Source organism: Microcebus murinus, chromosome 2 (assembly GCF_040939455.1).
Source record: "Microcebus murinus isolate Inina chromosome 2, M.murinus_Inina_mat1.0, whole genome shotgun sequence".
In the NCBI taxonomy this organism is placed as follows: Eukaryota; Metazoa; Chordata; class Mammalia; order Primates; family Cheirogaleidae; genus Microcebus; species Microcebus murinus.
The window spans coordinates 5675416-5696820 of NC_134105.1; the positions used below are offsets into that span (position 1 = coordinate 5675416).

A 21405-nucleotide genomic window follows, 5' to 3' on the forward strand; every position below is an offset into this window, starting at 1 on the left:
TTTATTTGTAGTTTTCCTGGCAAATAGAAAGCACTTGATGACTGGCACCGAACTGAATGTCTAAGAATTAATTTCTAAGTTTCTCCACATTCATTCATTATTAAATACTTAGCGAGTCCCCATGCCCACAGCACCCCTGCCCACGGGGACGGGTAGGTTTAATTCAATAAAATAATACACATATAAAAGTGCAAAAGAGGATTTAGACTTCGGATCTTCCTTTAAAGCAGAGACAATGGAAATTGTCCGAGGTGAACTAAGACAGCCGGGTTCCACCCCTTTGCCCCAAGTCCGCCCCCGCCCCCATCGACCGGCTCTGTTCCGGCTACCTTAGTCTGGCCGGGAGAGCGAGAGCGAGGGCGCTTGGGAGAAACCTCGTCCAGCGGCGATAGATTAGTCAGGCCTCAGAAAGATGGCGTCCTCGGAGCAGGCAGAACAGCCGAGCCAGGTAAGGGGAGTGGGACTGCCCCGCTGTGGCGGCGGGGACCCCGGCTGGAGGGGGCGCTCAGCATACGGTTGAGAGCCGAGTAGGGACCCGGAGTCTTTGAAGCTGGGGGGCCCCAGCTCCTCGCCCCCTCTCGAGCCCCGCCCCTCCGCAGGTCCTCCCCGCCCGGCCCCTCCCCCGGTGACCCCTCTTTGACCACATTCTGGAGCCCGGGATCTGGCGCTTGGCCGCGCCGGCGGGCCTCCTCTTCCTCCTCTTGCCAGCGCCTCCGGTCCCACTTGATCTTGGCGGGAAGGGTGGCCGGACCCTTGGGAAGCCCCCAGCCTGGAGCTGCAAGGGGCCCCTGCTTGAGGAGAGGGGGTGAGAGGCTGGATCGTTCCTGGCTGTCCCCTCCGGGTGGGGTCTGACTCCATCAGGGTTACCACTCCCCCACAGCCTCAGCCTCCCGGAGTGGCTGCCAGACTCTTCGTCTTTAGTTATCCTTGCCAAGTTGAAGGGTCGGAAATACTATATTCAGACCCTCTCGGTGCGCTAGTAGGAAGGGGACGCACTGTAAACAACAGACGCCACCAAGCTTTTGGCTGAGAATTCATCCTCTCTTCCCTGGGTTTGGTTTTATTGGCTAAGGGCTCCGCTCTAGCTTTCCACCTACAAATTCAGCCAAATCCCACCCCAGTAGGGGACCATGAGGACCAGTATTGCCGCCTGTGCGTCTGCTGTCGGGAGGTACTGGATGATGATAAGGCCTCTGAAGGGGTTTATAGTCCAAAGGTGAGGTGGGGCGGGGTGGGGAGAAAGGGGCTAAGAGAGACCTTACATTGAACTGTGGATGTACTGTCATGCTGAGGCCAAATTACGTTTACTATCTCGTTTAGTGCTCAGTACAACCTTTATGAAGTACAGGTTATTAGCCCCCATTTTGCATAAATGGATATTAAGGGTTTGTAACATCCTCCAAATTATGTACCTGATTGAGCCTGTAGTGAGCCCAGGTATGTGACTCCAATAGTCGGCCATACATGTTTAAGTTTAGTTCAGCTTACACAGGAAGAAAAAAATGGTTTTGAGACCTCATTACTCATCTCTCATCTCCTTGAAACACCTTTTTTTTTTTTTTTTTTTTTTTTTTTTTTGAGATAGAGTCTTGCTCTGTTGCCTAGACTAGAGTGCCGTGGTGTCAGGCTAGCTTACAGCAACCTCAAACTCCTGGGCTCAAGCAATCCTTCTGCCTCAGCCTCCCGAGTAGCTGGGACTACAGGCATGCACCACCATGCCCGGCTAATTTTTTCTATATATTTTTAGTTGTCTAGCTAATTTCTTTCTATTTTTAGTAGAGACAGGGTCTCACTCTTGCTCAGGCTGGTCTTGAACTCCTGACCTTGAGCCATCCTCCCACCTGGGCCTCCCAGAGCGCTAGGATTACTGGTGTGAGCCGCCATGCCCGGTCAAAACACCTTTAAGATTTTTCATCAGCTTACTAGTATTTAATTTCCTTTCTAGGTGGAAGATCACCCCTTAGGGTTTCTTACAAGAAACACTAATAAGGTGAAGTTACTTATTCTTTGTGTTAAGTCTGTTAGAGGAATTACACTTAAAGTAGTTGGTGTGTTCCCCGGACCAGCTTCTCTTAGCAGTATGAAGGATTCAGGAAGAGGATATCTGGATTGTAGAACATTGGAAATAACTTGAAGTGAATCTGGCCTTACTGTCAGAAGTTCTGTAGTTTGGAAAGTGTCTTGAGAGGAGGGCCCCTGCCTTCTTGTCTAACCTCACTTAGTTTGCTGAAATGCTGAAGCTCCTCAGGGTCTGGGTTTCTCTGAACTGTTATGTGTTAGGTATGCCCACAGGCTGGGATTAAAGGGTATCTTCCGTTCCTGATTCTTATAGGACATTCAATTTACTAGTACTGTGAATGGTACTGAAAATCTTGCCACTTGGAGCCATTGACATGCCCAAGGATTCTTTTGTTCTGAAAATTGTCCTCTCTGTGCATGTAGAAAAAGATCTAAGGTCCTTTAAAGGGGTTTGGCCAGCACTTGTTTAATTTCAACTCTGCTTCTTCTTTGCCCTCCTTTCCAAAGCGGGTAGAGATGGAATTGTATCAGAATATGCTGGCAGCCTGGGGAAAAAACTTGAACTCTTCATGCCAGATTCTATATCTGCCTAACAATGAGCTATAAATGCACACTTTTTAAGTGAACTAACTCTCTTTAGTGGTTGCTTGTCATTTCATTTTCAAGTCTTGATTAGTCTGGTTTTCCGTTTATCCAGTCGAAGCAGAGTGGGATTGAAAGGACTGTTGGGATAATTCCCCCAAACCTGGTTTGTATGTGAGATGAGTTGAAGAGGGTTAGACCTGTGGGGCTGAGCAGTGTTCTCTCTCACAGAAAGTTTGTTAGTTGGCCTTGTAGCATCAATCTCTGGTTTCAAAAGTTAAGAGTAAATAACTCTTTCCTTCCTTTTCTTTTTTTTTTTTTGACACAGAGTCTCACTTTGTTGCCCAGGTTAGAGTGAGTGCCATGGCATCAGCCTAGCTCACAGCAACCTCAAACTCCCGGGCTCAAGCAATCCTTCTGCCTCAGCCTCCCGAGTAGCTGGGACTACAGGCATGCACCACCATGCCTGGCTAATTTTTTCTATATGTATTAGTTGGCCAATTAATTTCTTTGTATTTTATGGTAGAGACAGGGTCTCACTCTTGCTCAGGGTGGTTTCAAACTCCTGACCTCGAGCGATCCGCCCGCCTCGGCCTCCCAGAGTGCTAGGATTACAGGCGTGAGCCCAGCGCCTGGCCTTTCCTTCCTTGAGAGGCAGTGTACAATAGTGATTACAAGTATAGGCTCTAAAGCCAGGCCCTCCGGCTTAGAATCCTAGCCTACTTACCAGCTGTGTGATCTTGGACAGATCTACTTAACTTTTCTGGCCTTAATTTCTCCATCTGTAAAATAGGAATAATACTAATGCCTGTCCCATAGGGTTGCCCTGAGGATTAAATGAGTTGATTTATGTGCAAGTGCTAAAAAATATAGTGCCTCATACAATGAATTGTCTATTATTATTATTCTATTTAATAAGCTCTAGATTTTCACTCACAAATGGATCTAAACCATTTCCTCAAGCCCTGTCACAACATAAATTTTCATATGTTAACCACTAGTCTTGTAAGGTTGTCCTTTTATTTGTTCTGAAGTAATTCTCTAAATGCCCTGAATGCTGGTGTTTATGATAGTTGTCCTTTGTGACTTGTAAGTTTCAGGGATATACTTGCTTTTCATAATGGTATATATAGTCATTTTAGTATATCCTCAGGACAATTTGTTAGAATTTCATTTATTGCTTCATATCCTTGTTCTGTTTTCCCCACATTGCTCCGTTTTGCCTGGCTAGCTCTTATCAAAGCCCCTGCCAGGTCTGCACATGTTGTGGCCCATAGGGAGGAGGAACATTATCCCTATTTCTCTACATTCTCACTAGCTTTCTGTTTTCACTGAACAGCAGAAGCATGGTTCAATGTGATTGCGTCACCGTTACTGAATATTGAGTGTTATTAGAGTATAGATTTCAAATCTGTGGAAGTTCATTGGATATAGTAAATTTTGGATGGAGAGGACAAAGAAGCAGGGGGGGAGAAGAGCACAATGAAAGAGTGGAAGGGCGTGGCCTTGTATCCTGCCAGGTTTTGGTGGAACTCTATTGTTCATAACTGTCGGATTTTTCACTCCACCTTTCAGAGCATCAGTTTTCTCCTCTATACATGAGAGCAATAATAATTACCGTAAAGCTGGGCTCGGTGGCATGCGCCTGTAGTCTCAGCTACTTGACAGGCTGAGGCAGGAGGATCACTCAAGGCCAGGAGCTTGAGGCTATAGTGTGCTGTGATCAGGCCTGTGAATAGCCACTGCATGCCAGCCTGGGCAACACAGCCAGACCTCATCTCTGAAAAAAAAAAAATTTGTCAGCTGGGCGTGGTGGCTCACACCTATAATCCTAGCACTCTGGGAGTCCAAGGTGGGAGGATTCCTTGAGCTCAGGAGTTCAAGACCAGCCTCAGCAATAGCAAGACAGTGTCTCTACTATAAATAGAAAGAAATTAGCCAGACAACTAAAAATATAGAAGAAATTAGCTGGGCATGGTAGCACATACCTATAGTCTCAGCTACTTGGGAGGCTGAGACAGGAGGATTGTTTGAGCCCAGGAGTTTGAGGTTGCTGTGAGCTAGGCTGATGCCATGGCACTCTAGACTGGGCCAACAGAGTGAGACTCTGTCTCAAAAATAAAATAAAATAAAATAAAAAATAATAATAATTTCCCTAGACTTGTTTGCTATGAGGGTTGACTGAAATCACAGATATAAAGAGCACCTGGTATATAGTAAGTGCTCAGTGTTAGTTTCCTTCTCTACATCTCTTCCGGTAAGTCTGCAAGTCTGTTGAGCTCTTGAATGACAGTAGTTCAAATAGGTATTTGCCCTCTCAACTTTTTAGTTTGAAAAATTTTCAACCTATAGAAAAGATGAAGGAGTAATAGAGAAAACTGCTGTAAAATTTCCATAAAAACTTTACCAAAATGCTCTGTTCACATTTTGTTGAATTTGCTTTATGTTGGTCTCTTTATATATCCTTTTGGGGGAAGGATTTGTAGTAAATTGAAGATATCAGGTTATTTCATCCTATACTACTTCACCTTGTCTCTCATAAGAGTAAAGTTATAACCCTACACAACCACAATACCATTATCATACGAGATTTTTTTTTTTTTTTTTTTTAGACATAGTCTCACTCTGTTGCCCCAGCTAAAATGCAGTGGTAACATCCTAGCTCACTGCATCCTCAAACTCCTGGGCTCAAGTGATCCTCCAGCCTCGGCCTTCTGAGTAGCTGGGATTACAGGTGTGCACCACCATGCCTGGCTAATTTTTTTCTCTAATTTTAGTAGAGACGGGGTCTTGCTCTTGCTTGAGCTGGTCTCAAACTCCAGACCTCAAAGTGATCCTCCCTCTTCGGCCTCCTAGAGTGCTAGGATTACAGGCGTGAGCCACCACACCTAGCCAGAAATTTAGCATTGATAATATGATTTAATACACAATTCACATTCAAATTTCCCCACTTAGGCTGGGCGTGGTGGCTCGAGACTAGCCTGAGCAAAAGTGAGACCCTGTCTCTACTAAAAACAGAAAGAAATTATCTGGCCAACTAAAAATATATAGAAAAAAATAGCTGGGCATGGTGGCACATGCCTGTAGTCCCAGCTACTTGGGAGGCTGAGACAGTAGGATCGCTTGAGCCCAGAAGTTTGAAGTTGCTGTGAGCTAGGCTGACACCATGGCACTCTAGCCCAGGCAACAGAGCCAGACTCTGTCTCAAAAAAAAAAAAATTCCCCATTTAAAGAAAAATCAGGATCCAGTCAAGAAACAGGGATTGTATTGATTTGTCTTTTTTAGTTTCTTTAGTCTGCTTAGGATGGATGGTTCTGTATTCTTTTAAAAATTTTTTTAACTTTTTACTGAAGTTTACCATATACCAGGAGGTATACAAACCGTGTGTACAGCTTGGTGAATTTTCACTAAGTAAACACATTTGTGTAGCCAATACCCAGACTAAGAAATCAAACATTACCAGGACCTCAGAAGCCCCCCTCACGTCCCTCCCATCACTGTCCCAAACTCCCATAGTTGCCGATCCTGACTTATATATTTATTTATATATATTATATCATATGTATTATTTATAAATATATATGTATATTTAGAACATTTATGAGATTTATTCATGATGTGAATTGTGATAGTTTATTATTATTGCTATGTGTAGTTATTATAGTGTATGAATATATTTAACTGTTTATTATTAACCATTCTACTATTAATGGACATTTAGGTGGTTTCACATTTTAGGTCATTACAAATAGTACTGCTGTGAAAATATTAGTATATGTCTTTTTGTGAAGATGTGTATGCATTTCTGGTGAGTTCATCTAGCTCTTTTCTTTTTCCTTTTTTTTTGTTTTTTGAGACAGGGTCTTGCTCTGTCACCCAGGCTAGAGTGCAGAGGCATCATCGTAGCTCACTGCAACCTCAAACTCTCAGGCTCAAGAGATCCTCCTATCTCAGCCTCCCAAGTTGCTAGTACTACAGGCATGCATGCCCCACCACACCCTGCTAATTTTTCCATTTTTTTGTAGAGATGGAGTCTCACTATGTTGCTCAGGCTGGTCTCGAACACCTGGCTTCAAGTGATCCTCCTACTGTGGCCTCCCAAGGTGCTGGGATTACAGGCCATGAGCCACTGTGTCTGGCCTACCTTTTTTGTTTATGATAGTGACATGGTTGGAGAGTCTAGGCCATCTCTTTTGTAAAGTGTTCTACTATGTGGATTTGTCTGATTTGTTTCCTCACATTTAGATACAGATTAAACATTTTTTGGGGGGAGAATACTATATAAGTGACGTGTCTGTCTCAGTGTATCACACCAAGAGGCATGTGATACCAGTTTGTCTCATTATTGAGGATAGGTTTGATTGCTTGGTTAAGGCAATGTCTGTTAGATAGACATCTCCATTGCAAAGATAACTTTCTAAACTAGTCGCTTTCTTTTGGGACTTTGCTAGCACTTTTTTTAGGGACAGGATCTTGCTTTGTCACACAGGCTGGACTGCAGTGGTGCAGTCATCTCACTGCAGCCTCAAACTTCTGGGCTCAAGCTATTGTCCTACCTCCCAAGTAACTGGGACTATAGGCATGTGCCACCATGCCTGGCTAATTTAAAATTTTTTTTTTTTTTTTTTTTTTTAGAGATGGAGTCTTGCTATGTTGCCCAGGATGGTCTTTTTTTTGGCCAGGAAATATTTTATTGACAACCAGGGACATAGCCATAAGAGAGGGAAACACACAGGACTGCAAACTAACACCCAACAGCCAGCAAGGGCCCTCTGGGCCAGGAACACTGCATCCTGGGGTCCTCACAGTCTCCTACCAGTAGATACACAAGAGTAGGCATCCAGGAGAGGGGGCAGTGGCTCTGTTGTCCCAGAGAGTGAGAAGTTATATGATGCCTCATTATGAGAGACAGGGTAGGGAGGTAAAACGGAGAGAGGGTCTATCACTGCCTTAGACCACCTCCTCCTCTTAGAGCCAACACCAGGTGGAGGACTGAACCACCTAGGATCTTGTAATCAGCTGCTGTCTTCTCATCATTTATCTGTTTGACACTGTAGATGAGCCACTGTTGTTGTGGGGGGATTCCTTCTTTCTCCTCCACATGCTCCTTGATTCGCTCCACCTTGTCCGTGGGTTCAATGTCAATCTCAATCTCCTTTCCGGTCAGCATCTTCACTTTAATTAGCATCTTCTTTCCAGTTTGGGGCTACACACGGATAAATTGCTGCTTCTGCCACTGCAGTCGCTGCTGCCGCTCTCCAGTGCTCCACCTGTCCCCAGGCTGGTCTTGAACTGCTGGCCTCAAGCAATCCTTCCATGTCGGCCTCCCAAAGTGCTGAGATTAAAGACATGAGCCACTGTGCCCAGCCATTTTGCTAATGTTGTTAATACCTTGGATTTAATATCTTACTGAGTAACAAAATCCTTATGGCCTAAACTTTACTGTGGAATTCCAGTAGATGTGTTATAACCAATTTAATGACTTTTGACAAATAGTGTATACCTTTGTAACCACCACCACAACCAAGATCAAAACAAGTCCAGTATCCCTAAATGTTCCATTTTGCTCCTTCCCAGTGAATCCTTGCCTTTGGCCCCAGGATATCTGAACTTTTTATTACTGTAGATTATATTTATCTTTTCTAAAATTTTATGTCAATGAATTCATAACATATATATTTTTTTTATGTCTCACTTTCCTTCAGAATAATGTATATGAAATTTATTCATGTTTTTGTGTGTATCAGTAATTCATTACTTTTTATTACTGGGTAGTATTCCATTGTATGGAAATACCCCAATTTGTTGATCTATTTACCAGTTGATGGACATTTGGATTTTAGTGGTTTTCTGTTGTTGCATAACAGTATTCCCATAAATAACAGCTTAAGATAACACACATTTGTTATCTCACAGTTTCTGTGGGTCCGGAGTTAGGACATAGCTGAGCTGAGTCTCACCAGGCTATAACGAAGTTGTCTGTCGAGACTGTAGTCCAGGGGTCCTCAAACTTTTTAAACAGGGGGTCAGTTCACCGTCCCTCAGACCATTGGAGGTCCCTTGGAGAGTGCGGCTCACATTCCACACATGTGTACTGTGGGCCCAGGACCAGTCAGCTGCTAAAAGTAGGACAGGCAGCGGCAGCAAAAACACCTGGCGGGCCGGATAAATGTCCTTGGTAGGCCGTATATGGCCCGTGGGCCATGGTTTGAGGACGTCTGCTGTAGTCTCATCCAAGGCTTGACTGGGGAAGGATCTGCTTCCTAACTCATGTGGTTGTTGGCAGCATTCAGTTCCTTGTGGACTGCCAGACTGAGGACCTCAGTTTGTTCCTGTCAGCCAAAGGCCACCCTCAGTTTCTTGCCAAATAGCTCTTTCCAGTGTAGCCACTTGTCTCCTCAAAGACAGCAAGGGAGAGTCTTTTAGCAAAATGGACATTATAATCATGTGTCATACCCACATTAAGGTAATTACTCCTGTTACCTTTGCTTTTGTTTTTTGGTTTTTTTTTTTGGAGACAGAGTCTCACTTTGTTGCCCAGGCTGGAGTGAGTGCTGTGGCGTCAGCCTGGCTCACAGCAACCTCAAACCCTGGGCTTAAGCGATCCTCCTGCCTCAGCCTCCCAAGTAGCTGGGACTACTGGCATGTGCCACCATGCCCGGCTGATTTTTTGTATATATATTTTTTAGTTGGTCAATTAATTTCTTTCTATTTTTAGTAGAGATGGGGTCTCGCTCAGGCTGGTTTTGAACTCCTGACCTTGAGCAATCCGCCCACCTTGGCCTCCCAGAGTGCTAGGATTATAGGCGTGAGCCACCACGCCTGGCCCTCCTGTCACCTTTGCCACAATCTACAGGCCAGAAGCAAGTAGCAGATCCTGCCTACACTTGAGAGGAAGGGACAGCACAAGGGCATGAATCCCAGGAGGTGGGGGACCTTCGGGTTCACCTTGGAGTCTGTCCCCCATAGGATTGGTTCTAATTTGGGGCTACTATGAATATTCATGTATGTAAAAGTGTGAGGACACATTTTTCATTTTCTTGGTAAATGCCTACGCATTTACCTAGCCTAGTGTGGTATTGCTGAATTATATGGTAAGTTTATGTTTAGCTTCATAAGAAACTTCTAAGCATTTTGCAAAGTTGTACTATTTTTCATTCCCACCAGCATTAAAAAGAGTTCTACTTGCCCCACATCCACACCAACATTTGGTATTGTCTATCTTTTTTATTTTAGCCATTTTAGTGAGTGTGTAGTGATATTTCATTGTGGTTTTAATTTGCATGTCAGTGATGACTAACAATGTTGAGCATCTTTTCATGAGCTTATTGTGCTGAGGTTCATTTTTTTTTTTTTTTTTTTTTTGAGACAGAGTCTCACTTTGTTGCCCAGGCTAGAGTGAGTGCCATGGCGTCAGCCTAGCTCACAGCAACCTCAATCTCCTGGGCTCAAGTGATCCTACTGCCTCAGCTTCCCGAGTAGCTGGGACTACAGGCATGCGCCACCATGCCTGGCTAATTTTTTCTATATATTTATTACTTGGCCAATTAATTTCTTTTTATTTATAGTCGAGACGGGGTCTTGCTCTTGCTCAGGCTGGTTTCAAACTCCTGACCTCGAGCAGTCCGCTTGCCTCAGCCTCCCAGAGTGCTAGGATTATAGGCGTGAGCCACCGCACCCGGCCTTGAGGTTCATTTTTATTCCCCATACAGATATCAGTTATTCCAGCATTATTTGTTGATAAGATTGCCTTTTCTCCATTGAATTATCTTGCCACCATTGTTAAAAATTAAATAATTGAGCCAGGCCTAGTGGCTTTTCCCTATAATCCCATTTTGGGAGGCTGAGGTGAGAGGATCGCTTGAGACTAGGATTTGAGACCAGCCTCAGTAAAATAGTGAGACCTCATCTCTACAAAAGATAAAAAAAATTAGCTGGGTGTGGTGGCATGTGTCAACTACTAGGAGGCTGAGCTGGGAGGATCCCTTGAGCTCAGGAATTTGAGGGTGCGGTGAGCTATGATCACAGCATTGCATTCCAGCCTGGCCGACAGAGTGAGACCCTGTCTCTAAAAAAAAAGGATAAAGTTGGAAGATTTGACACTATATAAATAAAACTACAGCAATCAAAAGTATGTTATTTGTATTAGGACAGATATATAGGTAAATGGAACAGAATAGAGTTCAGAAACTGACGTATGTATATACAATTTTTTTTTAGACATGGGGTCTTGCTCTATTGCCAAGGCTGAAGTGCAATGGCACAATCATAGCTCACTATAACTTTGAATTTCTAGGCTCAGGTGATTCTCCTGCCTCAGCCTCCTGAGTAGCTGAGACCATAGGTGTGTGCCACCACACTTGGCTAATTTTTAAATTTTTTGTAGAGACTGGGTCTCACCATATTGCCCAAGCTGGTCTTGAACTCCTGGCCTCTAGCAGTCCTCCCACTTTGGCCTCCCAAAGTGCTAGGATTACAGGCATAAGCCACCATGCCTGGTCCCATCTTTTTTGTTTCTTCTGAGACGGAGTCTTGTTCTGTTGCCTGGGTTAGAGTAGGGTGGCGTCAGCCTAGCTCACTGCAACCTCAAACTCCTGTGCTCAGTGATCCTTCTGCCTCAGCCTCCTGAGTAGCTGAGACTACAGGCATGCGCCACCATGCCTGGCTAATTTTTTCTATATAATTTTAGTTGTCCAGTTAATTTCTTTCTATTTTTAGTAGAAACGAAGTCTTGCTCTCGCTCAGGCTGGTCTGTAACTCCTGAGCTCAAATGATCCTCCTGCCTTGGCCTCCCAGAGTGCTAGGATTACAGGCGTGAGCCACCATGCCTGGCCTGTTATGTCTCCTTGATTGTTCCCTTTATTGTTTTGAAATGTCCCTGTGTTATTTTGAAGTATACTTTGTCTTGTATTAATATTAGTGTTTGGATGGTATATCTTTTTCCGTCCTTTGGCTTTTTACCTATAGGTGTCTTTTTGTCTAAAATGGGTTTCTTGAGGACAGCATATAGCTGTCTTTCTTTTTCCCTCCCTAATCTGACAGTCTTTTCCTTTTAATTGGAGTGTTTCATTTACACTTAAGGTAAATGTAGATATGGTTGGGTTTAAGTCTACCATCTTGATTTTTTTTTTCTTTTGCTATTAGTTTCATCTGTTCATTATTCCTTATTTTATTGTCTTTTGGATTAATCAAATTGGTTTTTTTAGATTTCATTTTCTCTCTCCTTTTGGTTTAGTTATTCTGCTACTTTTTTTTTTTTTTTTTTTTTTTTTGAGACAGAGTCTCATACTGTTGCCCAAGCTAGAGTGCCGTGACATCAGCCTAGCTCACATCAACCTCAAACTCCAGGGCTCAAGCAATCCTTCTGCCTCAGCCTCTCGAGTAGCTGGGACTACAGGCATGTGCCACAATGCCTGGCTAATTTTTTCCATATATTTTTAGTTGTCCAGCTAATTTCTTTCTATTTTTAGTAGAGAGCAAAGTCTCACTTTTGCTCAAGCTGGTCTGGAACTCCTGAGCTCAAAGGATCCTCCCGCCTTGGCCTCCCATTGTCAACCAAAAGAGCCTACTTTTAATGGTATACCTAATAGGAGTAAGACCCTAATAAGAATATGCTTCCATTTCTCCTCCCTTTCTCATCTGTTTTACTATTATTGTTATACATTTTCTCCATATGTCATACACCCCACAGTACATTCTAATTATCTTTTTACAATTAAATATATCTATATTTAAAATATCTTTTGTATTTACCAACATATTTATCATTTCTGGCATTCTTCTTTTGTGTAGTTCCAAGCTTCCATCTGGTATTGTTTTCCTTCTGCTTAAAGAACTTCTTTTAACATTTCTTGTGGTACAAGTATACTCTTGACAGATACTCTCTTTCTTTTTTTTTTTTTTTCCTGAAGAAACCTTTAAATTGTATTCAGTTTTGAAAGGTATTTTCACTGGATATAGAATTTTTTTTTTTTTTTTTTTTTTTTGAGACAGAGTCTCACTTTGTTGCCCAGGCTGGAGTGAGTGCCATGGCGTCAGCCTAGCTCACAGCAACCTCAAACTCCTGGGCTCAAGCAATCCTGCTTCCTCAGCCTCCCATGTAGCTGGGACTACAGGCATGTGCCACCATGCCCGGCTAATTTTTTCTATATATATTAGTTGGCCAATTCATTTCCCTGTATTTATAGTAGAGACGGGTCTCGCTCTTGCTCAGGCTGGTTTTGAACTCCTGACCTCGAGCAATCCACCCGCCTCGGCCTCCCAGAGTGCTAGGATTATAGGCATGAGCCACTGTGCCTGGCCTGGATATAGAATTTTAAGTTGACAGTTTCTTCCCTCCAGGGCCATTTTAAAGATACCAGTCCATTGTATTTTGGCTTGCATAGTTTTAGAAGTCTACAATCATTCTTTTTTTTTCTTTCTTTTTTTTGGAGACAGAGTCTTACTCTGTTGCCCTGGCTAGAGTGTCGTGCCGTCAGCCTAGCTCACAGCAACCTCAAACTCCTGGGCTCATGCAATCCTACTGCCTCAGCCTCCCGAGTAGCTGGAACTACAGGCATGTGCCACCATGCCCGGCTAATTTTTTCTATATATTTTTAGTTGTCCAATTAATTTCTTTCTATTTTTAGTAGAGATGGGGTCTTGCTCTTCCTCAGGCTGGTTTCGAACTCCTGACCGTGAGAGATCCTCCCACCTGGGCCTCCCAGAGTGCTAGGATTATAGGCATGAGCCACCGTGCCCGGCCTTCAGTCATTCTTAATCTTGATTAATTGTAGGTAATAATTTCTTTTTTTTCTGGTCACTTATAAGATTTTCTTTTTTAATGAGTTTTCAGCAATTTGATTATGATGTGCCTCAGTGTGCTTTTGTGTTTATTGTGCTTGGCATTTGTTGAGTTTCTTGGATCTGTGAGTTTGTTTTCATTATACTTGGAAAATTTTTAGCTATTATGTCTTCAAATATTTTTTCCACCTCACCCCTTGTTTTCTGGGCTCCAATTACGTTTGTGTTATACTACTTGATAGATATACAGACTCCATTGACCACTGAGGCTCTGATCTTTTATTTTTTTTCCTCTCTGCCCTTTATTTTGGTTAGCTTCTCTTGGTATGTCTTCAAGTACACTTACCTTTTTTTCTGCAGTAATCTGCTGTTATTCTTATTCACACTAATTTTTTCAATTTTTAGTAGAGACAGGTCTCACTCTTGCTTGGGCTGGTTTCGAACTCCTGATCTCAAGCAATCACTCCCCCCTTGGGCTCCCAGAGTGCTAAGATTATAGGCATGAGCAGTGGTGCAGTCAGCAGCCTTGAACTCCTGGGCTCAAGCAGTCCTCCCATCTCATCCTCCTGAGTTGCTAGAATTATGGGTGTGAGCCACCATGCCCAGCTTATTTTTCTTTTTTAGAGATAGAGTCTCACTGTGTTGCCCAGGATGTGTGGTCTTAGTTTAAAGAATGTTGAGACTTAGGGTGGTGGCTCATGCCTATAATCCTAACACTCTGGGAGACCAATATAGGAGGATTGCTTGAGGCCAGGAGTTTGAGGTTGCAGTGAGCTGATGACACCATTGCACTCCAGCCCAACAACAGAGCGAGACCCTATCTCAAAAAAAAAAAAAAAGAATGAGCTTTGTTTTGGTAGGCAGTTAAATTTTTTGTGGTTCAGTTTTATTCTTTCAAGTCTTGTTTTCAAGTTTTGTTAGGGTGACTCTAGTGTTACCTTTACTCTAGGGATAATTTGACTCCCCTACCAAGCTGTGGCCCTTCTAATGTCTCTGCTGAATTCTTGAATGATCAGTGAGGACACTCTACTCTGACTGCTTGGGAATTGTGAGTTCTATGAAGGAGTCCTGAGAACTATTCAGCTCACAGCTTCCTCCTCATTTCCTTTTGTCATCCTTGTTGAGTTTCACCCTATGCATGCAGAAATTGTAATACTCAGCAAAGACTGAAGGGAACCCCCATGCGGATTTCTGGAGCTTTGCTGCATTGCTTTTTCCTCTCTGGAACTCTGTCCTGCAACTTTCAGCTGTCTTAGCCTCGAACTCTGATCTTTGTCTCCTCAGCTGAGACTGCCACACTCTGCTGGGGATCCTCCTCCCTCTCCTTGGTCTGAAAAGTGCCTCTTGGCAGAAAGCCAGAGTGGTTGTAGGGCTCAAATCATTTATTTGTGTTCTGTCAAAGATCACAGTCCTGTACTGCCTGCTCTCCAATGTCTACAAACAGTGGTTTTATTTATTTTGCTTCGTTTTCTTGTTGTTTACAGTGGGAGAGAAATCTGGTCTCTATTTTCCATCACAGCCAGAAATGGAAGTCTATTGGTTGATTTTGAGCAGAGGAGTGACTTGATATAATTTTTATCTGCTTTCATCCTAAATGGGAGGTGATGGTATTATTCCCATAGATGAAGAAACTGAGGGTCAGAGAAGTTTGAGTAATACACACAAAGCTACTTAGCTGTTAATGCAAAAGCTTGTGTACTTTCCGCTGTGCTACTGCCTCTCAAAGAATATTTGTGGAATTAAATCCTATTCTTCCCAGCAAGGAACTATAGAGACTGGCTGAGGCTGTATCTGGAGTAACAGTCCTTTGGTAGATGTAGGATGAGTACTCCTAGACTTTAAGGTCCTGCCTGTTGTTCAAATCTATGAGCTACGTGTGAAGTTGATCTTTGCTGTACAGCAGGTCAGCACCTGGGTTAAACTTCCAGTTGGGGAAGGTTGGCGCCTTGGCATCAGAAGTGAGAACACCTTTGTCTCTCAAACGAGAGACATTTTTCTCTCCCCCACTGTGGTCTTTATTTGTCTTATTTATTTATTTATGAATGAATGAATGACAGGATCTTGCTGTTTTGCCCAGGCTGGAGTGCAGTGGTGCGATCATAGCTCACTGCAGCCTCAAACTCTTGGACTCAAGCAGTCCTCCTTAGCCTTCTGAGTAGCTAGGACTAGAGGTGTGAGCCACTAAGCCTGGCTAATTTTTAAAAAATTTTTTGAGGCCGGGCGCGGTGGCTCACGCCTGTAATCCTAGCTCTTGGGAGGCCGAGGCGGGCGGATTGCTCAAGGTCAGGAGTTCAAAACCAGCCTGAGCGAGACCCCGTCTCTACTATAAATAGAAAGAAATTAATTGGCCAACTGATATATATATAAAAAATTAGCCGGGCATGGTGGCGCATGCCTGTAGTCCCAGCTACTCGGGAGGCTGAGGCAGGAGGATTGCTTGAGCCCAGGAGTTTGAGGTTGCTGTGAGCTAGGCTGATGCCACGGCACTCACTCTAGCCTGGGCAACAAAGCGAGACTCTGTCTCAAAAAAAAAAAAAAAAAAAATTTTTTTGTAGAGACGGGGTCTTGCGATGTTGGCTAGGCTAGTCTCAAACTCCTGACCTCAAGCAATCTTCCTGCGTTGGCTTCCCAAAGCATTAGAATTATAGGCATGAACCACTGTGCTTAGCCTCTTATCTTTTTGTTTTTTAAAGCAGTCTTATGCTTTGTTTTCTTTCTTTTCTATTCTCCTATTCAGGACCCTAAGGATCCTGAATGTGGACTGCCTTGGAGCCTACTTCTTATACCTTTGCAATAGATGTCAATGGGTAGTTTCCTAACTTTTCTTTTTAAAATCATAGACTATCCTGTGAAGATTTCCAGGACCAAGTTGGAATTTAATTTGTAGGAATTTATCTCAAGCCAGAAAATAGACTTGACCAGTTGATGTGGAGGCATGTGTTTAAGAAAGTGTTGGGCTTTCGCAAGAGCTGGACTGGTGAGACTAATGGACTTACACAAGCTTGGGGATCGGTTTCCAATAACTAGTCAGCTGCGCAGCCCTTTGCCCTTCTTTCAAGCAGCACGTGGAGGTGCATGTTCAGATAGGAGCCTGTCCCTGTCGGCATAATGAAGCAAGGTGGTCAGGGTTCTCCAAGGTGTCATGTTGGTGTTTTGGGTGGAACAGTTCTTCACTGGGTGCATTGCAGGACATTTAACATCTTTGGCCCTTGCCCTCTAAATGCCACTGGGACCCCTAAGTCATTGTGACAGCCAGAAACACTGCCACCTGTTTCCAAATCTCCCCTGGGGTGATACTGCCCTTGGCTGAGAACCACTGGTCCACAACGTTACATTTAGAGTAGGCCACGTTTGTGTTGGGTTGTGGGTGAAATGTTCCAGGGCAAGACACTGCATGATCCTCTGCTTGCTTCGTTTGGGGCTTACGTGTACTAGTGGTTCCTTAGTTTTAAGTTTTAAAACAGCCACGCTCAATGGCAAGCGCCTGTAGTCCCAGATACTCTGGAGGCTGAGGCATCAGGATCACTTGAGCCTAGGAGTTCAAGGCCAGCCTGGGCAACATAATGAGATCCTGTCTCTAAATTATATATGTATATAAGATATATATACAATATATACATTTATATATAAGATATATAACCTATATACACATAAATTATGTACCTCTTTACTAAGTACCAGTAATATACTAGGTGCTAAAGCTACTTCAGTAAGTGCCTGTCTGCCAGAAGCTTAAAATCTAGTGGGAGAGATAGACAGCACCTTGCAGTTTACCCTTGAACAACACAGGTTGACTTCCCCAAGGAAGTATCTTCGTTGGATCTGAAGGATGAGTTCAAGCGTCAAGGAGGGAAAGGAAAGAATAGCATGTACAAAGGCCAGTTGACAGAGGAAGCAGAGGCCAGTGTGTCTGTTGAGGACAGACCTGAGATGTAGTCAGAGTAGATGCAAGGCCTTGTAGGCCATGCTGAGAAGTTTTTTTGTCTTCTAAGAGCTGTGAGAAACCATTAAAGTCGTTTTACTGGGTGGATAAGGGATGAGATGATCAGACATCGTTTGGAAATGATAGTCTGTTGTTGCATCATGGAAAGTGAGTTGGAAGAGAGCCAGCATGGGTGGAGGTGTACTGATTAGAAGGCTGTTGCAGTCGACCAGGGGAGGGATTTTGATAGCTTTGGACCAAAGTGATGGCAGTAGAGATGGAGAGAAGTAGGTGCATTGATTCCATGGACGCTTAGGAAGGAATATTGGCAGGACTCGATAATGGGTCAGCTCTGGGGAGTAGGGAGAAGGAACTGTCAAGGCTGGCCTTTTGGGCTCTAGTTAGGTGAAGCTTGTGCCGTTCCCTCCAACAGGGAATGCTGGAAGAGGATGTGAATGGCAGATGGAGAGGACTGTGAGTCTGCTGTGGGACAGGTTAAGTCCGAGAGGAGGCAGGAAGGCAGTCGCATGTAGAGCTCAGAGGGGTCTTGACTGGAGGTCTAAAGGTGTGAACTTACTGATACCTGGAGCCTTGTCAGGGAGGAGGGAAGGAAAACTTGCTCAGATTCTTTGGGACTGACCCACACTTTCTGGTTAGTTTCATGCCGGCTGACCTTCTTGTCCTGGGACAGCAGAGCTCTTGAGACAGGATTTTGGATGGAGGGATAGTCCTTCATCCAGCAGAGTCCTTGCCACTGTGCTATATGTGCCAGCTATGTGGAGGCAGCTGGGCTGAGCAAATCTTTGAGACTGCTCTGTGGACTGGACTCTTTCCTCTCCCACCCTCTCTCCTTTTTCCTAGGAGGCCTGGCACTTGCCATCTGGTCTAGCAGGAGGAAAATGGAGGCTGGAGGCTGGCTCCTGGCTCCTGGCTCCTGGGACACGCAGATTAGCTACACTCGTCTGGATATTATCTGTAGATAATTGGCAATTGACTTGAACATCAGTAACAGTAAACTAATCATAGCTCACTCAATCTGCTTGTTTTATTCTTTTGGAGATTGGTAAATTTCTTCAGAGTCTGTCTGTCTCTATCCCTGCCTCTACATTTTAGCCAGATCAGTCAAGGGTTGAAGGCACTTGTGAGGGTGAGGTGGTGGTCCCAGGAGAGGAGACGGCCAAGGAGGTTGTCGCAGTGCTGCCTGCTCGCCTGTGCATTGGTCTGTTTGTTGGCCAGTCACTGGCTTATTTCCAAAAAGGATTGAAGCCTGGGGCTTGCTTTACTATTGTGGGGTGGTGTCCATAGTGACAGGCAGTAAGTAGGAACCAGCATAGTTTACTGGCTTCTCGGCTCCACATCCTGTGGGTGCCCAGAAGAATCCCGCGCGCAGCTGGGGCCCCCTTGCGGCTGAGTCTGGCTCTCCACTTTCATTCTGCTTTTCTTCCCAGTCCACTGGCGTTGAGAGGTGGCAAAAAGAGGTGCTGTCTCTTCAAGCCCTTTCTCTGGACTGCTCCTGTAGGTTTTGAGATAGTCACCAACCCTTGCTGCTCAGCGGCTGATCTTGGGCCATTCCCGAGCAAAACCAAGCCTCGTTCTTGAGATGCTGGGACAGTGAACCCAGAAACAATCTCTTTATGTTCCCTGCCCAGTTCACACTCTTGGGCTATTTCTTACAAGTAGTCCACCGCAGAACACTCTAAAGTCACAAAAAACCGGCGAGAAATAGGAGAAAGAGGTATCTGCATGTGTTGCTTGAAAATAGAACGTCTTTGGTTTTCTTGATGTCCATTGGGTGGCACTGTGATCTTATTTTTGTTATGTTTTTCTTTGCAGCCAAGCTCTACTCCCGGAAGTGACAATGTGCTGCCTCGAGAGCCGCTGGTATGTGGTATCATTTTCTAATAATTAAAATGCTATGTGAGTTTCAAGAAACCATAGGATCCTGCAGTTTTGCATTGGTAGCGTCCCTTTAAAGGTAGATGTTACGTGGAGACTGCCTCTGTCAGTGACCTCTCACTTCTTTTCTAGATGCAAGGACTTGTGAGATCTCTCCTTAGTAAAGCCTGGTCTTTTCTGGAACTAAAAGCATCCACACTAGATGGTCATGCACCACTTTGTTTGTGGCTGATCAATAGTAATTAGTGAGATGCCTGAAACCTTAGGAGGCTGAGTGGGCATGAGGTTGCTGGGCCTATCCAGGTTGCCTCTTGATTGTCTGGAATAGCCATTCTCTCCTCCTCAGGGTGCGGGCACCTCAGGTGGCCTTTAAAGAACAGGTAAGGGAGGAAATTCTGGTTTTGCCTGGTTAGTAATTAGGTTTGTGATAGTCATAGCTAACATTATCTTTTTAGACTCTTGATAGGGAAGAGGCTTGCTAGGTACTAAAGGTAATTTTCTTTACTAAGTGCTTTTGCTTTGGTGGCCAGCCTGCCTGCCCCTTTTTCGTTCCATTTTGCCTTTCAGGGTTTGCTGTGGGCTAGGTGGTAAAACTGGTTCTGTACAAACCAGATAAGTTTTATGGGAGAGCCAGCTTTAGTTTTAACTTTACAGAGCTTTTTCTCCTTTTGAGTAGTGATAGAAAGCTTAGGGGTGTACCGCCTAGGTTTTGTTTCAACAGGGCCTGTAGTTTCACCTGTTTTTCTTCACTCTCCTTCTGGCAGCAGTGGGAGGAGATGACGTGAGGTCCCTGAGCTGGTATGAACAAGTCCGAATTCTAGCACATACTAAGGCTTTCCAAGGCAAAGGATGAGTTGGATCTGGCTGAGCTGTAGAAGGGCTGAGGTGATACAAACGCTGCTGGGGCTGATTCAGGGGAGTAGTGTTGTCATTCATGTCACCTGCTGTTGCATCACCAGTTTGGGGCTCACTCTTCCCAGCACTCCCACAGTGGCCTCCTTGCAGTCTTTTGGTATTGCCTGGGTTCTTCCTTAAGGTCACAGTGGCATGAAAGCCGGAGGAGGCTCTGCTTGGCCAGTCTCTGGGGAGAGCTTGCGTGCTTCACGTGGCGCCTGCCTCGGTGCCCCTCAGGCCCAGGTTGTGGTTAGCTTTAGACTAAAGTCTAAACTGAACATGGTCGTCCTCTTCAGTCCTTTACTTCCTCAGTCTCCCTTTGAATTTTGAGCTACTGATTTAACTGGTCACCAGAAGAGTGGCCAGTCCATCTTTGGGGGCATGAGTAGAAAAACTCGTTGGGAACTCTAAGCAATTGGCAGGCTTGCTGGGTTCTGGGTATTTGGAGCCCTGCAGACCCTTTGCTATTGTTCCTGTACACTGCTCTTTTCCTGCTGTACTGTGCATCTGCTTGTTGGTTGGTTGTATTTTTATTTCTTTCTTTTCTGGGAGGCCCTGAGCAGTCTTCAAACCCTAGTAGCCTGCGATCGTCCAGAGTTCAGACTCATTCTCTCCAGGCCAACTCTACAATTACCTTATATTTAATTAATATTTTTTCTCCTCTTTACGTACTTGCTGCATAATTGCTCAGAGGAAAGAAAACACATAGCAGCAATTTATATATATATAAAAAAAACAATAATTAAAAAAAACCCCCGAAATAAACTCCCATCTCCTTTGGGCTGATCCTATGAGTTGGGTAATTAGGGCCCTATTAAAAGGTAGACCCTTTCTCCTTCCCCCCCTTTTTTTTATTAATTTTTTTATATTAAACTCCCACAGTCTCTCAGTCATGCCCTTATTGCTTTTGGCCAACCATTTGCAGCAGCCTGATTAAATGAGGGCACCAGCCGAGTTGTATGGTCTTGTGCGAACTACTTCTTCCCCTCGGGAGGGGTAGTGGGAGGTGTCAGGCAGAAGATCCTGCTGAGGGCTTGTGTTACAGGTCCAGGTACCAAATGGGCAGGAGGGGAGCCTGTGGCTGCTGTGAGCTGGCAGCAGGCGAGGTGAGAGTCACAGGTGCTGCAGAAGCAATGGAGTGGCAGCCCCCATCCACAGAAAGCCCCAGAGCTGTGGTGCTGCGGTTTGTGAAAACACAACAGCACTCGGCCCCTTCTCCAGGGAGAGAGATTTCGCAAGCTGTGTGTGTATTAGCTGTCTCCTCCGTGCTCTGCTCGGCTCGGGCCTGAGGACTGAGGAACAGACAACT

The 21405-nt window shown here is 44.5% G+C and overlaps 1 protein-coding gene and 1 pseudogene across 3 annotated transcripts in view; one reads left to right on the forward strand and one right to left on the reverse strand.

Moving 5' to 3' along the window:
• Window positions 1-357: 357 nt before the first annotated feature.
• PEX14 (peroxisomal biogenesis factor 14) overlaps window positions 358-21405 on the forward strand; it is a 133616-nt gene continuing 112568 nt past the window's right edge. For 2 of the 3 annotated variants that reach the window (XM_012791416.3, XM_075993908.1), the window contains exons 1-2: window positions 358-448; window positions 19140-19187. In XM_012791416.3, the coding sequence (XP_012646870.2) occupies window positions 413-448; window positions 19140-19187 (84 nt within the window). In that variant the 5' untranslated portion in view covers window positions 358-412. Of the gene's footprint in view, window positions 449-1089; window positions 1217-19139; window positions 19188-21405 lie in introns of those variants that run through there. The other variant, XM_075993913.1, reaches the window with a different exon arrangement.
• Window positions 7450-7801, reverse strand: LOC105886052 (ubiquitin-like protein NEDD8 pseudogene; annotated as a pseudogene).